Source organism: Ascaphus truei, unplaced genomic scaffold (assembly GCF_040206685.1).
Source record: "Ascaphus truei isolate aAscTru1 unplaced genomic scaffold, aAscTru1.hap1 HAP1_SCAFFOLD_1273, whole genome shotgun sequence".
In the NCBI taxonomy this organism is placed as follows: Eukaryota; Metazoa; Chordata; class Amphibia; order Anura; family Ascaphidae; genus Ascaphus; species Ascaphus truei.
This window is the reverse complement of record NW_027454147.1, coordinates 60,044-71,704: the sequence shown is the minus strand read 5'-3', so window position 1 is coordinate 71,704 and position 11,661 is coordinate 60,044. Positions and strand designations below refer to the sequence as shown.

Here is an 11,661-nt window from a genome sequence, read left to right as displayed (position 1 = left end):
CAGGAACTTTTATAGCTATCGGACTCTCTTTATCTGCCACCAGGCTATGTGCAACATGATGCCACCAGATGCTTAGCCTACCATTGAGTGGAAGAGGAGGGGGAAGAGTGAGTGGGAGAAGGGGGGGGGGGGTAGTGAATGAGGACATGGAAGAGTGAGGGTAAGAGGGGGGGGGGGGAAGAGTGAGGGGAGAGAGTGAGGGGGGGGAAGGGAGTGGGGGGGTAATATAAACATATTGACAACATTAGAAAAAAAAATGGCAGAATAGATCAGGAAGCCATATTATTATTATTATTATTATTATTAAAATTATTATTTATTTGTAAATCGCCAACATTTTCCGTGAAACTAAAGAGCAACGTTGGATTGCAAAATCAGTATTTAGCGCTTTGTCTCAGTATACGTCATACAACAAAATAGCACAGGGGCGGCCAGCTCCAGTCCTCAAGGGCCACCACCACGTCAGGTATTGAGGACGTCCCTTGGCACAGGTGGCTCGGTTTAGGTTTAGTTCAGGGATATCCTGAGAACGTGACCTGTTGGTGGCGCTGGAGGGCGGGAGTTGGCCGCCCCTGTTAGAGCAGAATATGGGATAAAAAAAAGGAGATGTAGGCTGTGTGTAATGGGTATCTTTCCGGCTCTCTGACACCAGGGAGTGTGGCGATTCCACGTCTGGTTATGCAAGGACATTACAATACTGTGGGCTGGGCCACGCTTTACCTAGCACAGGGGTGGAAAAACCCGCGGGGCCACGCTGCATTTTGGTAAAGTCCCCCCTACGTGGGACTGATCCATTAACCCATTAACCACGTCCCTGTCATTAGGTCACTTTGCCCCTACGTGGGACTGCCCCTTTAACCCATTAAACACGCCCCTGTCATTAGGTCACTTTGCCCCTACGTGGGACTGATCCATTAACCCATTAAACACGTCCCTGTCATTAGGTCACTTTGCCCCTACGTGGGACTGATCCATTAACCCATTAAACACGTCCCTGTCATTAGGTCACTTTGCCCCTACGTGGGACTGACCCTTTAACCCATTAAACACGTCCCTGTCATTAGGTCACTTTGCCCCTACGTGGGACTGTCCCTTTAACCCATTAAACACGTCCCTGTCATTAGGTCACTTTGCCCCTACGTGGGACTGATCCATTAACCCATTAAACACGCCCCTGTCATTAGGTCACTTTGCCCCTACGCGGGACTGATCCATTAACCCATTAAACACGTCCCTGTCATCAGGTCACTTTGCCCCTACGTGGGACTGACCCTTTAACCCATTACACACGTCCCTGTCATCAGGTCACTTTGCCCCTACGTGGGACTGACCCTTTAACCCATTACACACGTCCCTGTCATCAGGTCACTTTGCCCCTACGTGGGACTGACCCTACACCACGGTCACTGCCAAAGACGCCTGAAGACACCCCAGGCCAGGGTAAGCACCCCCGCGGCCAGCGCCAGCGCCACCCCGCGGGCCGGCAGATACCCCCGGGATGCCTCCAGCTGGCCGTGCAGACGCAGGACCTGCTGCCGGGCGCTCTCTCGGGAGCCGGAGTTGTCCACGACGACGTCGGCCAGCGGGATCTTGTCGGCCAGCGGGAGCTGAGCGGCCAGGCGACCCCGCGCCTCCGGCCAGCTGAGGCCGTCCCTCCGCCTCAGCCGCTGGAGCTGCGTCTGCGGGTCACTGAAGAGGGGCAGGGAGAGAGGCCGGTCATTGTAGTGGGAGCCCGGGGCGGGGTTAGGAGGGAGGGGGGGGGTGCTAGTCTTTGAAGTGGGAGGCGCAGGTTAGAGTGATGGCATGAGGGAGGGGGAGGGGGGGGGGTGTTTGGGATAAGGCATAGGGACCAGTCTTTGAAGTGGGGGGGAGGGGGGGTGAAGGGAAAGATAGGCTGAGGGGCTGCGTCAACGCCTTAACCCTTACACCACCCCTCCATCTCCCCGCGGAGGTCTCTCACCAGTATATCAGTACGGTGCGCTTCAGGTATCGCGTCATCCTCCGCGTCTCAAACAGTAACGGGATGTCAAGTATCACGTATCTATAACCTGCGGGGTTATACAGGGGTATCAAGTATCACGTATCTATAACCTGCGGGGTTATACAGGGATGTCAAGTATCACGTATCTATAACCTGCGGGGTTATACAGGGGTATCAAGTATCACGTATCTATAACCTGCGGGGTTATACAGGGATGTCAAGTATCACGTATCTATAACCTGCGGGGTTATACAGGGATGTCAAGTATCACGTCCCTATAACCTGCGGGGTTATACAGGGATGTCAAGTATCACGTATCTATAACCTGCGGGGTTATACAGGGATATCAAGTATCACATATCTATAACCTGCGGGGTTATACAGGGATATCAAGTATCACGTATCTATAACCTGCGGGGTTATACAGGGATGTCAAGTATCACGTATCTACAACCTGCGGGGTTATACAGGGATGTCAAGTATCACGTATCTATAACCTGCGGGGTTATACAGGGATATCAAGTATCACGTATCTATAACCTGCGGGGTTATACAGGGATGTCAAGTATCACGTATCTATAACCTGCGGGGTTATACAGGGATATCAAGTATCACGTATCTATAACCTGCGGGGTTATACAGGGATTTCAAGTATCACGTATCTATAACCTGCGGGGTTATACAGGGATTTCAAGTATCACGTATCTATAACCTGCGGGGTTATACAGGGATTTCAAGTATCACGTACCTATAACCTGCGGGGTTATACAGGGATTCAAGTATCACGTATCTATAACCTGCGGGGTTATACAGGGATATCAAGCATCACGTATCTATAACCTGCGGGGTTATACAGGGATTTCAAGTATCACGTATCTATAACCTGCGGGGTTATACAGGGGTATCAAGTATCACGTATCTATAACCTGCGGGGTGATACAGGGATGTCAAGTATCACGTATCTATAACCTGCGGGGTTATACAGGGATTTCAAGTATCACGTACCTATAACCTGCGGGGTTATACAGGGATTTCAAGTATCACGTATCTATAACCTGCGGGGTTATACAGGGATATCAAGTATCACGTCCCTATAACCTGCGGGGTTATACAGGGATCTCAAGTATCACGTCCCTATAACCTGCGGGGTTATACAGGGGTATCAAGTATCACGTATCTATAACCTGCGGGGTTATACAGGGATCTCAAGTATCACGTATCTATAACCTGCGGGGTGATACAGGGATCTCAAGTATCACGTCCCTATAACCTGCGGGGTTATACAGGGATCTCAAGTATCACGTATCTATAACCTGCGGGGTTATACAGGGATTCAAGTATCACATATCTATAACCTGCGGGGTTATACAGGGGTATCAAGTATCACATATCTATAACCTGCGGGGTTATACAGGGATATCAAGTATCACGTATCTATAACCTGCGGGGTTATACAGGGATGTCAAGTATCACGTATCTATAACCTGCGGGGTTATACAGGGATCTCAAGTATCACGTATCTACAACCTGCGGGGTTATACAGGGATATCAAGTATCACGTCCCTATAACCTGCGGGGTTATACAGGGATCTCAAGTATCACGTATCTACAACCTGCGGGGTTATACAGGGGTATCAAGTATCACCCTCCCTACAAGCTGCGGTGTTATACAGGGATATGAAGCATCACCCTCCCTACAACCTGCGGGGTTATAAAGGGATTTCAAGTATCTATAACCTGCGGGGTTATACAGGGATATCAAGTATCACATATCTATAACCTGCGGGGTTATACAGGGATATCAAGTATCACGTATCTATAACCTGCGGGGTTATACAGGGATCTCAAGTATCACGTATCTATAACCTGCGGTGTTATACAGGGATGTCAAGTATCACGTATCTATAACCTGCGGGGTTATACAGGGATCTCAAGTATCACGTATCTACAACCTGCGGGGTTATACAGGGATATCAAGTATCACGTCCCTATAACCTGCGGGGTTATACAGGGATATCAAGTATCACGTATCTACAACCTGCGGGGTTATACAGGGGTATCAAGTATCACCCTCCCTACAAGCTGCGGTGTTATACAGGGATATGAAGCATCACCCTCCCTACAACCTGCGGGGTTATACAGGGATTTCAAGTATCTATAACCTGCGGGGTTATACAGGGATATCAAGTATCACGTCCCTATAACCTGCGGGGTTATACAGGGATATCAAGTATCACGTATCTATAACCTGCGGGGTTATACAGGGATATCAAGTATCACGTCCCTATAACCTGCGGGGTTATACAGGGATATCAAGTATCACGTATCTATAACCTGCGGCGTTATACAGGGATATCAAGTATCACCCTCCCTACAAGCTGCGGTGTTATACAGGGATATGAAGCATCACCCTCCCTACAACCTGCGGGGTTATACAGGGATATGAAGCATCACCCTCCCTACAACCTGCGGGGTTATACAGGGATATGAAGCATCACCCTCCCTACAAGCTGCGGGGTTATACAGGGATATATAGGAAGAGAATGTTTGGGAACAGGTTACAGCCACATATTTCCCTTATATCTGCCCCCGCCCGCCGCGGCCCTATAACCAACGCGTCCTATTATACCCTAACACAATAGGCCCCCCCGAGCCCTCTCGCTGTCCCGTAATCCCAGGGGCCGTACACAGACAGCGGCGGCCGGCGTTATCTGCGCAGGGCCGGCGTCTGGCCTCGGGTAGGACGCTGATAACAGGGTCTCGGGGGGTTATCCTTGGACGGCGAAGGCTGTTCTGTTTTATAGGGCACGCTCTGCTTTATAATAATAAAAACCCCGCTATCGCTGAAAATCCTACAGCGAGCGGGGAGATAGTAGGGCCGGCGCGTGAGGAGGAGGAGGGACATTTGGTGGTACGGTTATGTTCCCGCGGACTGTGACCCGTTGCCTGCCGGGGAGGGATCAGCGCGATGCCAGCAAGGAGTTATAGGGAGAGGTTATAGGAGCAGTTAGGGGAGGAGTTATAGGGAGAGGTTATAGGAGCAGTTAGGGGAGGAGTTATAGGGAGCGGTTATAGGAGCAGTTAGGGGAGGAGTTATAGGGAGCGGTTATAGGAGCAGTTAGGGGAGGAGTTATAGGGAGAGGTTATAGGAGCAGTTAGGGGAGGAGTTATAGGGAGCGGTTATAGGAGCAGTTAGGGGAGGAGTTATAGGGAGAGGTTATAGGAGCAGTTAGGGGAGGAGTTATAGGGAGCGGTTAGGGGAGGAGTTATAGGGAGAGGTTATAGGAGCAGTTAGGGGAGCAGTTAGGGGAGCAGTTAGGGGAGAGGTTATAGGAGCAGTTAGGGGAGGAGTTATAGGGAGAGGTTTTAGGAGCAGTTAGGGGAGCAGTTATAGGGAGAGGTTATAGGAGCAGTTAGGGGAGGAGTTATAGGGAGCGGTTATAGGAGCAGTTAGGGGAGGAGTTATAGGGAGCGGTTATAGGAGCAGTTAGGGGAGGAGTTATAGGAGCAGTTAGGGGAGGAGTTGTAGGGAGAGGTTATAGGAGCAGTTAGGGGAGGAGTTATAGGGAGCGGTTATAGGAGCAGTTAGGGGAGGAGTTATAGGAGCAGTTAGGGGAGGAGTTGTAGGGAGAGGTTATAGGAGCAGTTAGGGGAGGAGTTATAGGGAGAGGTTATAGGAGCAGTTAGGGGAGGAGTTATAGGGAGCGGTTATAGGAGCAGTTAGGGGAGGAGTTATAGGAGCAGTTAGGGGAGGAGTTATAGGAGCAGTTGTAGGGAGCGGTTACAGGAGCAGTTAGGGGAGGAGTTATAGGAGCAGTTAGGGGAGGAGTTGTAGGGAGCGGTTATAGGAGCAGTTAGAGGAGGAGTTATAGGAGCAGTTAGGGGAGGAGTTATAGGGAGAGGTTATAGGAGCAGTTAGGGGAGGAGTTATAGGAGCAGTTAGGGGAGGAGTTATAGGGAGCGGTTATAGGAGCAGTTAGGTGAGCAGTTAGGGGAGAGGTTATAGGAGCAGTTATAGGAGCAGTTAGGGGAGGAGTTATAGGAGCAGTTAGAGGAGGAGTTATAGGGAGAGGTTATAGGAGCAGTTAGGGGAGGAGTTATAGGGAGCGGTAATAGGAGCAGTTAGGGGAGGAGTTATAGGAGCAGTTAGGGGAGGAGTTGTAGGGAGAGGTTATAGGAGCAGTTAGTGGACTAATAGGAGCAGTTATAGGAGCAGTTAGGGGAGTGGTTATAGGAGCAGTTAGGGGAGGAGTTTTTGGAGCAGTTAGGGGAGGAGTTTTTGGAGCAGTTAGGGGAGGAGTTTTTGGAGCAGTTAGGGGAGGAGTTATAGGAGCAGTTAGGGGAGGAGTTATAGGAGCAGGTAGGGGAGGAGTTATAGGAGCAGTTAGGGGAGGAGTTATAGGAGCAGTTAGGGGAGGAGTTATAGGAGCAGTTAGGGGAGGAGTTAAAGCAGCAGTTAGGGGAGGAGTTATAGGAGCAGTTAGGGGAGGAGTTATAGGAGCAGTTAGGGGAGGCGTTAAAGGAGCAGTTAGGGGAGGAGTTATGGGAGATTATAGTGCAGGCACTATAACAGTTAAACAAACCCCAAGATAATTAGAGTGTCAGCTCTGTGGGGTAGGTTTTGGGTCTCCGCCTGCCTTCTCCCACTTCCCAGGGCAGCCCGCCCCACTCACCCAAGAGGAAGTAGCAGAGAGTCTGCCTCAGCATGGCCCGGCGGATGGGAGGGTGGGTGAGGGAGTTCAGCAGCTGCCTCTTCCCCGGCTCGGAGAAGACAATCGCCCCCAGCTTCTGTCGGTCCAGCTGCCCGCTCTCCAGCAGCACCCCGGGCCCAAAATGATGCACGATCTGCCGGTAGGCGGGGGTCCCCGGCTCCACCACTGAGAGGGAGTCAAACAAGGACAGAGGGAGTCAATAAGGGCTACGGGGGGGAAGACTTCTTCCATCACTAAAAGGAGTAGTGGCTGCACGGAGCAGCGTCCCGGCGGAGGTGGGGAGGCGGTTATAGAAGTAAAGGAAATAGGATAGAAAAAAGGGGTTAAGGCTGCCCCACATCCCTCCTGTCACCATCTCTCTCCCCCCTCTCCGTCCCGGCGGCGAGAGATACGGCTAACACGTCGTGGGGGGGGGGGGGGGGGGTCGCCTACCCTGCCTGGCGATGATATCGGCATCAATGACCACGCAGCCCAGCTCCCGGAGAATGGCCACGACCGTGCTCTTACCGGAAGCGATTCCCCCGGAGAGTCCTACCAGGAACATCGCGGCGCTGGAGGGGAGCAAAGGGGATACCCATCAAACCCCCCCAAAAAAGGCATCTCGTGGGAGCTGTCAGCTGTGTGTGATATTCATGGGTTAAAGGGGCAGTCCCACGTAGGGGCAAAGTGACCTAATGACAGGGACGTGTTTAATGGGTTAAAGGGGCAGTGCCACGTAGGGGCAAAGTGACCTAATGACAGGGACGTGTTTAATGGGTTAAAGGGACAGTCCCACGTAGGGGCAAAGTGACCTAATGACAGGGACGTGTGTAATGGGTTAAAGGGACAGTCCCACGTAGGGGCAAAGTGACCTAATGACAGGGACGTGTGTAATGGGTTAAAGGGTCAGTCCCACGTAGGGGCAAAGTGACCTAATGACAGGGACGTGTTTAATGGGTTAAAGGGTCAGTCCCACGTAGGGGCAAAGTGACCTAATGACAGGGGCGTGTTTAATGGGTTAAAGGGTCAGTCCCACGTAGGGGCAAAGTGACCTAATGACAGGGGCGTGTTTAATGGGTTAAAGGGACAGTCCCACGTAGGGGCAAAGTGACCTAATGACAGGGACGTGTTTAATGGGTTAAAGGGTCAGTCCCACGTAGGGGCAAAGTGACCTAATGACAGGGACGTGTTTAATGGGTTAAAGGGACAGTCCCACGTAGGGGCAAAGTGACCTAATGACAGGGGCGTGTTTAATGGGTTAAAGGGACAGTCCCACGTAGGGGCAAAGTGACCTAATGACAGGCGCAAGTTTAATGGGTGTGTGTGTGTCTAAAACGGCAAAGCCAGTACAACCAACCTCACACTGATGAGACCCACAAGGTCGAAACAGTCTGTCTGTGAGTGGGTGTATTGGCTTTGCATCTCATCCCAGGCTATATTTATATTTAAAATCTGTGTTTAAAACAGCATGCACTGGCTTAAGGGTTTTCCATGTAATAATGGACTTGAGACAAAAGGTGAAACATTGTGTGCTCATTTGCATGTCATTTCCCAGAATCCCTTGCTGCAGTGGAAGCATTGTAAGCCAGGTGATAATGTAGACCTGTGAATGTTCGCACAAGTGATCTTTTATTAGAGAGGGGGGGGGGTGTGTGTGTGTGTATATATTAAATTATATTTTTTCCCCTACCACCAAAAGCCTATTTATGAAGGTGTAAGAAGAAGCCCCGGGGGTATCAGGGTGATTATACTCTCACCCACCCCCACTGCTGCTCACTTACCCTCTGCCCTTTGCCCACACTCCGCCTCAGCCACCTAACACCATTCCGCGCCCCCATAGGTCGTCGACTGCAGCCCATCCAATGGCCGCGCTCGTTACTGAACTACAAGACCCGGAAGCGTGAAGCAGCAGCTTCCCTTGCTCTCCGCTTCCGCCCTCACTTGTCTAACCTGCTGTGGGGGGTGTTGCTAGCGAGACCCGTTTCCATAGTTACCACGCGTTTGCTAAGGGATGGCGCCTTGCTCCGGCTGCTGATTGGCCGTCGCTTGTTGATAGCAGGCAGGATTGACCAATCGGAGGCGGGACTTAGAACCCGGAAGCTGGAGGGACAGGGTGGGGACGAGGAACACGTGGGTGCAGCAGTGTGATGCAAGGGAGACGTGAAGAGGGGTATATACTGTATATATTCAGCACAAACCTTTTGAGTTGATCAAAATAAATATAGGCTCATAGTATATATTATATAAATATTATGTGTATATATATATTAAATATATTTGTTTAATGTATATCTGGTTTTATATATATTTTTTTTTAAAGGTGTGTGTGTGTGTGTATATATATATTTATAGTGGTTTTATTGGCTTTGCAACTCACCCCAGGCTATGTTTAAAAGCTGTGTTTAAAGCAGCTTGCACTGGCTTAAGGGTTTTATGTAAAGTGGACTTGAGACAAAAGGTGGCACTGTGTGTCCATTTGCATGTCATTTCCCAGAATCCCTTGCTGCAGTGGAAGCACTGTATGCTGGGTGATAATGGTGAAAGGCAGGGTTGCAGACCTGTCTAAGGCTGCGTCCATAGATGGACCTGCCGTGCTGAGGCGTGCGGACGCTCAGCGCTGAGCCCCTGCATCCTCAATGAAGATGCCTTGAGAGGGGGCTCACGCGAGCGTCCGCAGGCGTGCTCAGGCTTTGGAGTTTTCAGCCGAGCGCCAAGCTGTTTTTCAGCGCACTGTCGGCTGCAAACCTCCAATCACTGCACAGCAGCGTCAACGTCACAGCGCCGTGACATTGACGTCAGTGCGTCGCGGGCGATTGGCCCAGCGACGTCACTGCCCCGCCTCCAACCACCTCCCCCCCGGCTCCCTTCACGCCCGCTGGCTCGCCTGCAAATCCGTGGAATCGCGCTGACTGAAGCAGGCGAGCCTCAGCGTTAGCGCGCCTCCGCTCTCCCCACCCCTCTATGGCCCGGGCCTAAGACTTGAATGTGCTCATAAGATATATATATATATTTAATATAAAATTAGCTTCACTCTGAATTCTATATATGAAGGTGTAAGATACCCCAAATATCTGCCACAGGGACATTGATCACCCTGATCCCCCCTGGGATAGATAGGGCATTTTACATTAAAAATAAAAAACAATAGCCGCAAAGAAAGGGGTGGGGGCAAAGAGCCCTTCCCAAAATTGGGCACATGAAGATAAGCTTGGGTATACACAGGAGCTGAGAGACAAGCGAGGAGCCCTGGGGAAGAGCCCACGCAATGTGTTAATACACCAAGATCATATTACAGGTATACCCCGCTTTAAGTACACTCACTTTAAGTACACTCGCGAGTAAGTACATATCGCCCAATAGGCAAACGGCAGCTCGCGCATGCGCCTGTCATCACGTCCTGAACAGCAATACCGGCTCCCTACCTGTACCAAAGCTGTGTGCAAGCGGGGAGACTATAGAGCCTGTTACACATGTGTTATTTACATCAGTTATGCACGTATATGGCGTTTGCAGTACAGTACATGCATCGATAAGTGGGGAAAGGTAGTGCTTCACTTTAAGTACATTTTCGCTTTACATACATGCTCCGGTCCCATTGCGTACGTTAATGCGGGGTATGCCTGTGTTACATACACGCTCCGGTCCCACTGCGTACGTTAATGCGGGGTATGCCTGTGTTACATACATGCTCCGGTCCGATTGCGTACGTTAATGCGGGGTATGCCTGTGTTACATACACGCTCCGGTCCCACTGCGTACGTTAATGCGGGGTATGCCTGTGTTACATACGTGCTCCGGTCCCATTGCGTACGTTAATGCGGGGTATGCCTGTGTTACATACATGCTCCGGTCCCATTGCGCACGTTAATGCGGGGTATGCCTGTGTTACATACGTGCTCCGGTCCCATTGCGTACGTTAATGCCGGGTATGCCTGTGTTACATACATGCTCCGGTCCCATTGCGCACGTTAATGCGGGGTATGGCTGTGTTACATACAGGCTCCGGTCCCATTGCGTACGTTAATGCGGGGTATGCCTGTGTTACATACGTGCTCCGGTCCCATTGCGTACGTTAATGCGGGGTATGCCTGTATAACACATCCACACAGACTTTACTCAGAGAATGCTGAGAATGATTATAATCGCAACACTTGTTGCCTGTCTGCAGCTCCGACCTTGTGCGCTGCCTTATAGCCGTTAGCTGTATACTGCTACAGTTTGTATCTCAGCAGGAATTTCATGCGTAGGCCGGTTCCATGGCGCCTTCGCCCCCCCCCCCCCCCCCGTGCGGAGGCGCGCGGCCGTGACGTCACCCGCTCGAAGCGGGTTTGGTTTTTCGGGCCACGGTACGTCCGCCGTCCATAACCACATTATACCCATTATGTTATAGAGAGGTTTCTGCCTGCATACAGTATAACATACCATAGCGACTGCATATTACACTCTGTGTGTGATACTTTGAAACGTTATTATAGTTCATTCCACGTGAATACCATTATATATCCTTACAGAGACATACCTTGTTTGGACACCGCTGTTTCCTCTCCTCTGTTTAACACCACAGACCCATAGTATACGCATTGGACCGAATAACTAGGTTTAACCTTAGCTTGGGACAAGAATATCTTAAGTTCTGAGTAGTACGTTAACAGCTGGGCCCAACACCCGTCATACAGACAAACACCACCCGTTTATTAACCCCATCGCCCCTCAGATCCCAAACACCTGCCATAGACCCCAAAGCTCTTCATATAGACCCCCACCAAACCCCCTTCATGTAGACTCCCAGTACCGCATGCAGACCCCCAAACCCCCTCGTTATAGGCCCGCATCAACCCTCTAGGCAGGGCAGTTAATGGCAGAGGGACCGGGCGGGGGGGGGGGGGAGGGGGACGAAGCTCACTTTCCCACTGCCGCCCCCCACTCCCCCCGGCTACAATCGCTATCACCTCGTGGCAACAAAGGGCCAATGAAACTCTACGACGAGTG

The 11,661-nt window shown here is 51.0% G+C and overlaps 1 protein-coding gene across 2 annotated transcripts; it reads right to left on the bottom strand.

Moving 5' to 3' along the window:
* Positions 1-282: 282 nt before the first annotated feature.
* On the bottom strand, positions 283-8,612 carry LOC142475571 (dephospho-CoA kinase domain-containing protein-like). 2 transcript variants are annotated; one of them, XM_075581371.1, is made up of 5 exons: positions 8,454-8,612; positions 7,201-7,244; positions 6,655-6,858; positions 1,961-2,048; positions 283-1,689 (listed from the first exon to the last, which is right to left on the bottom strand). In XM_075581371.1, the coding sequence occupies exons 2-5, from the start codon at positions 7,235-7,237 to the stop codon at positions 1,404-1,406; spliced, it is 615 nt and encodes a 204-aa protein (XP_075437486.1). In that variant the 5' UTR covers positions 7,238-7,244; positions 8,454-8,612; the 3' UTR covers positions 283-1,403. The 2 variants fall into 2 exon arrangements, with proteins under 2 accessions (XP_075437486.1, XP_075437485.1); XM_075581370.1 differs by having other exon boundaries at positions 7,126-7,244; positions 8,454-8,608.
* Positions 8,613-11,661: the final 3,049 nt, after the last annotated feature.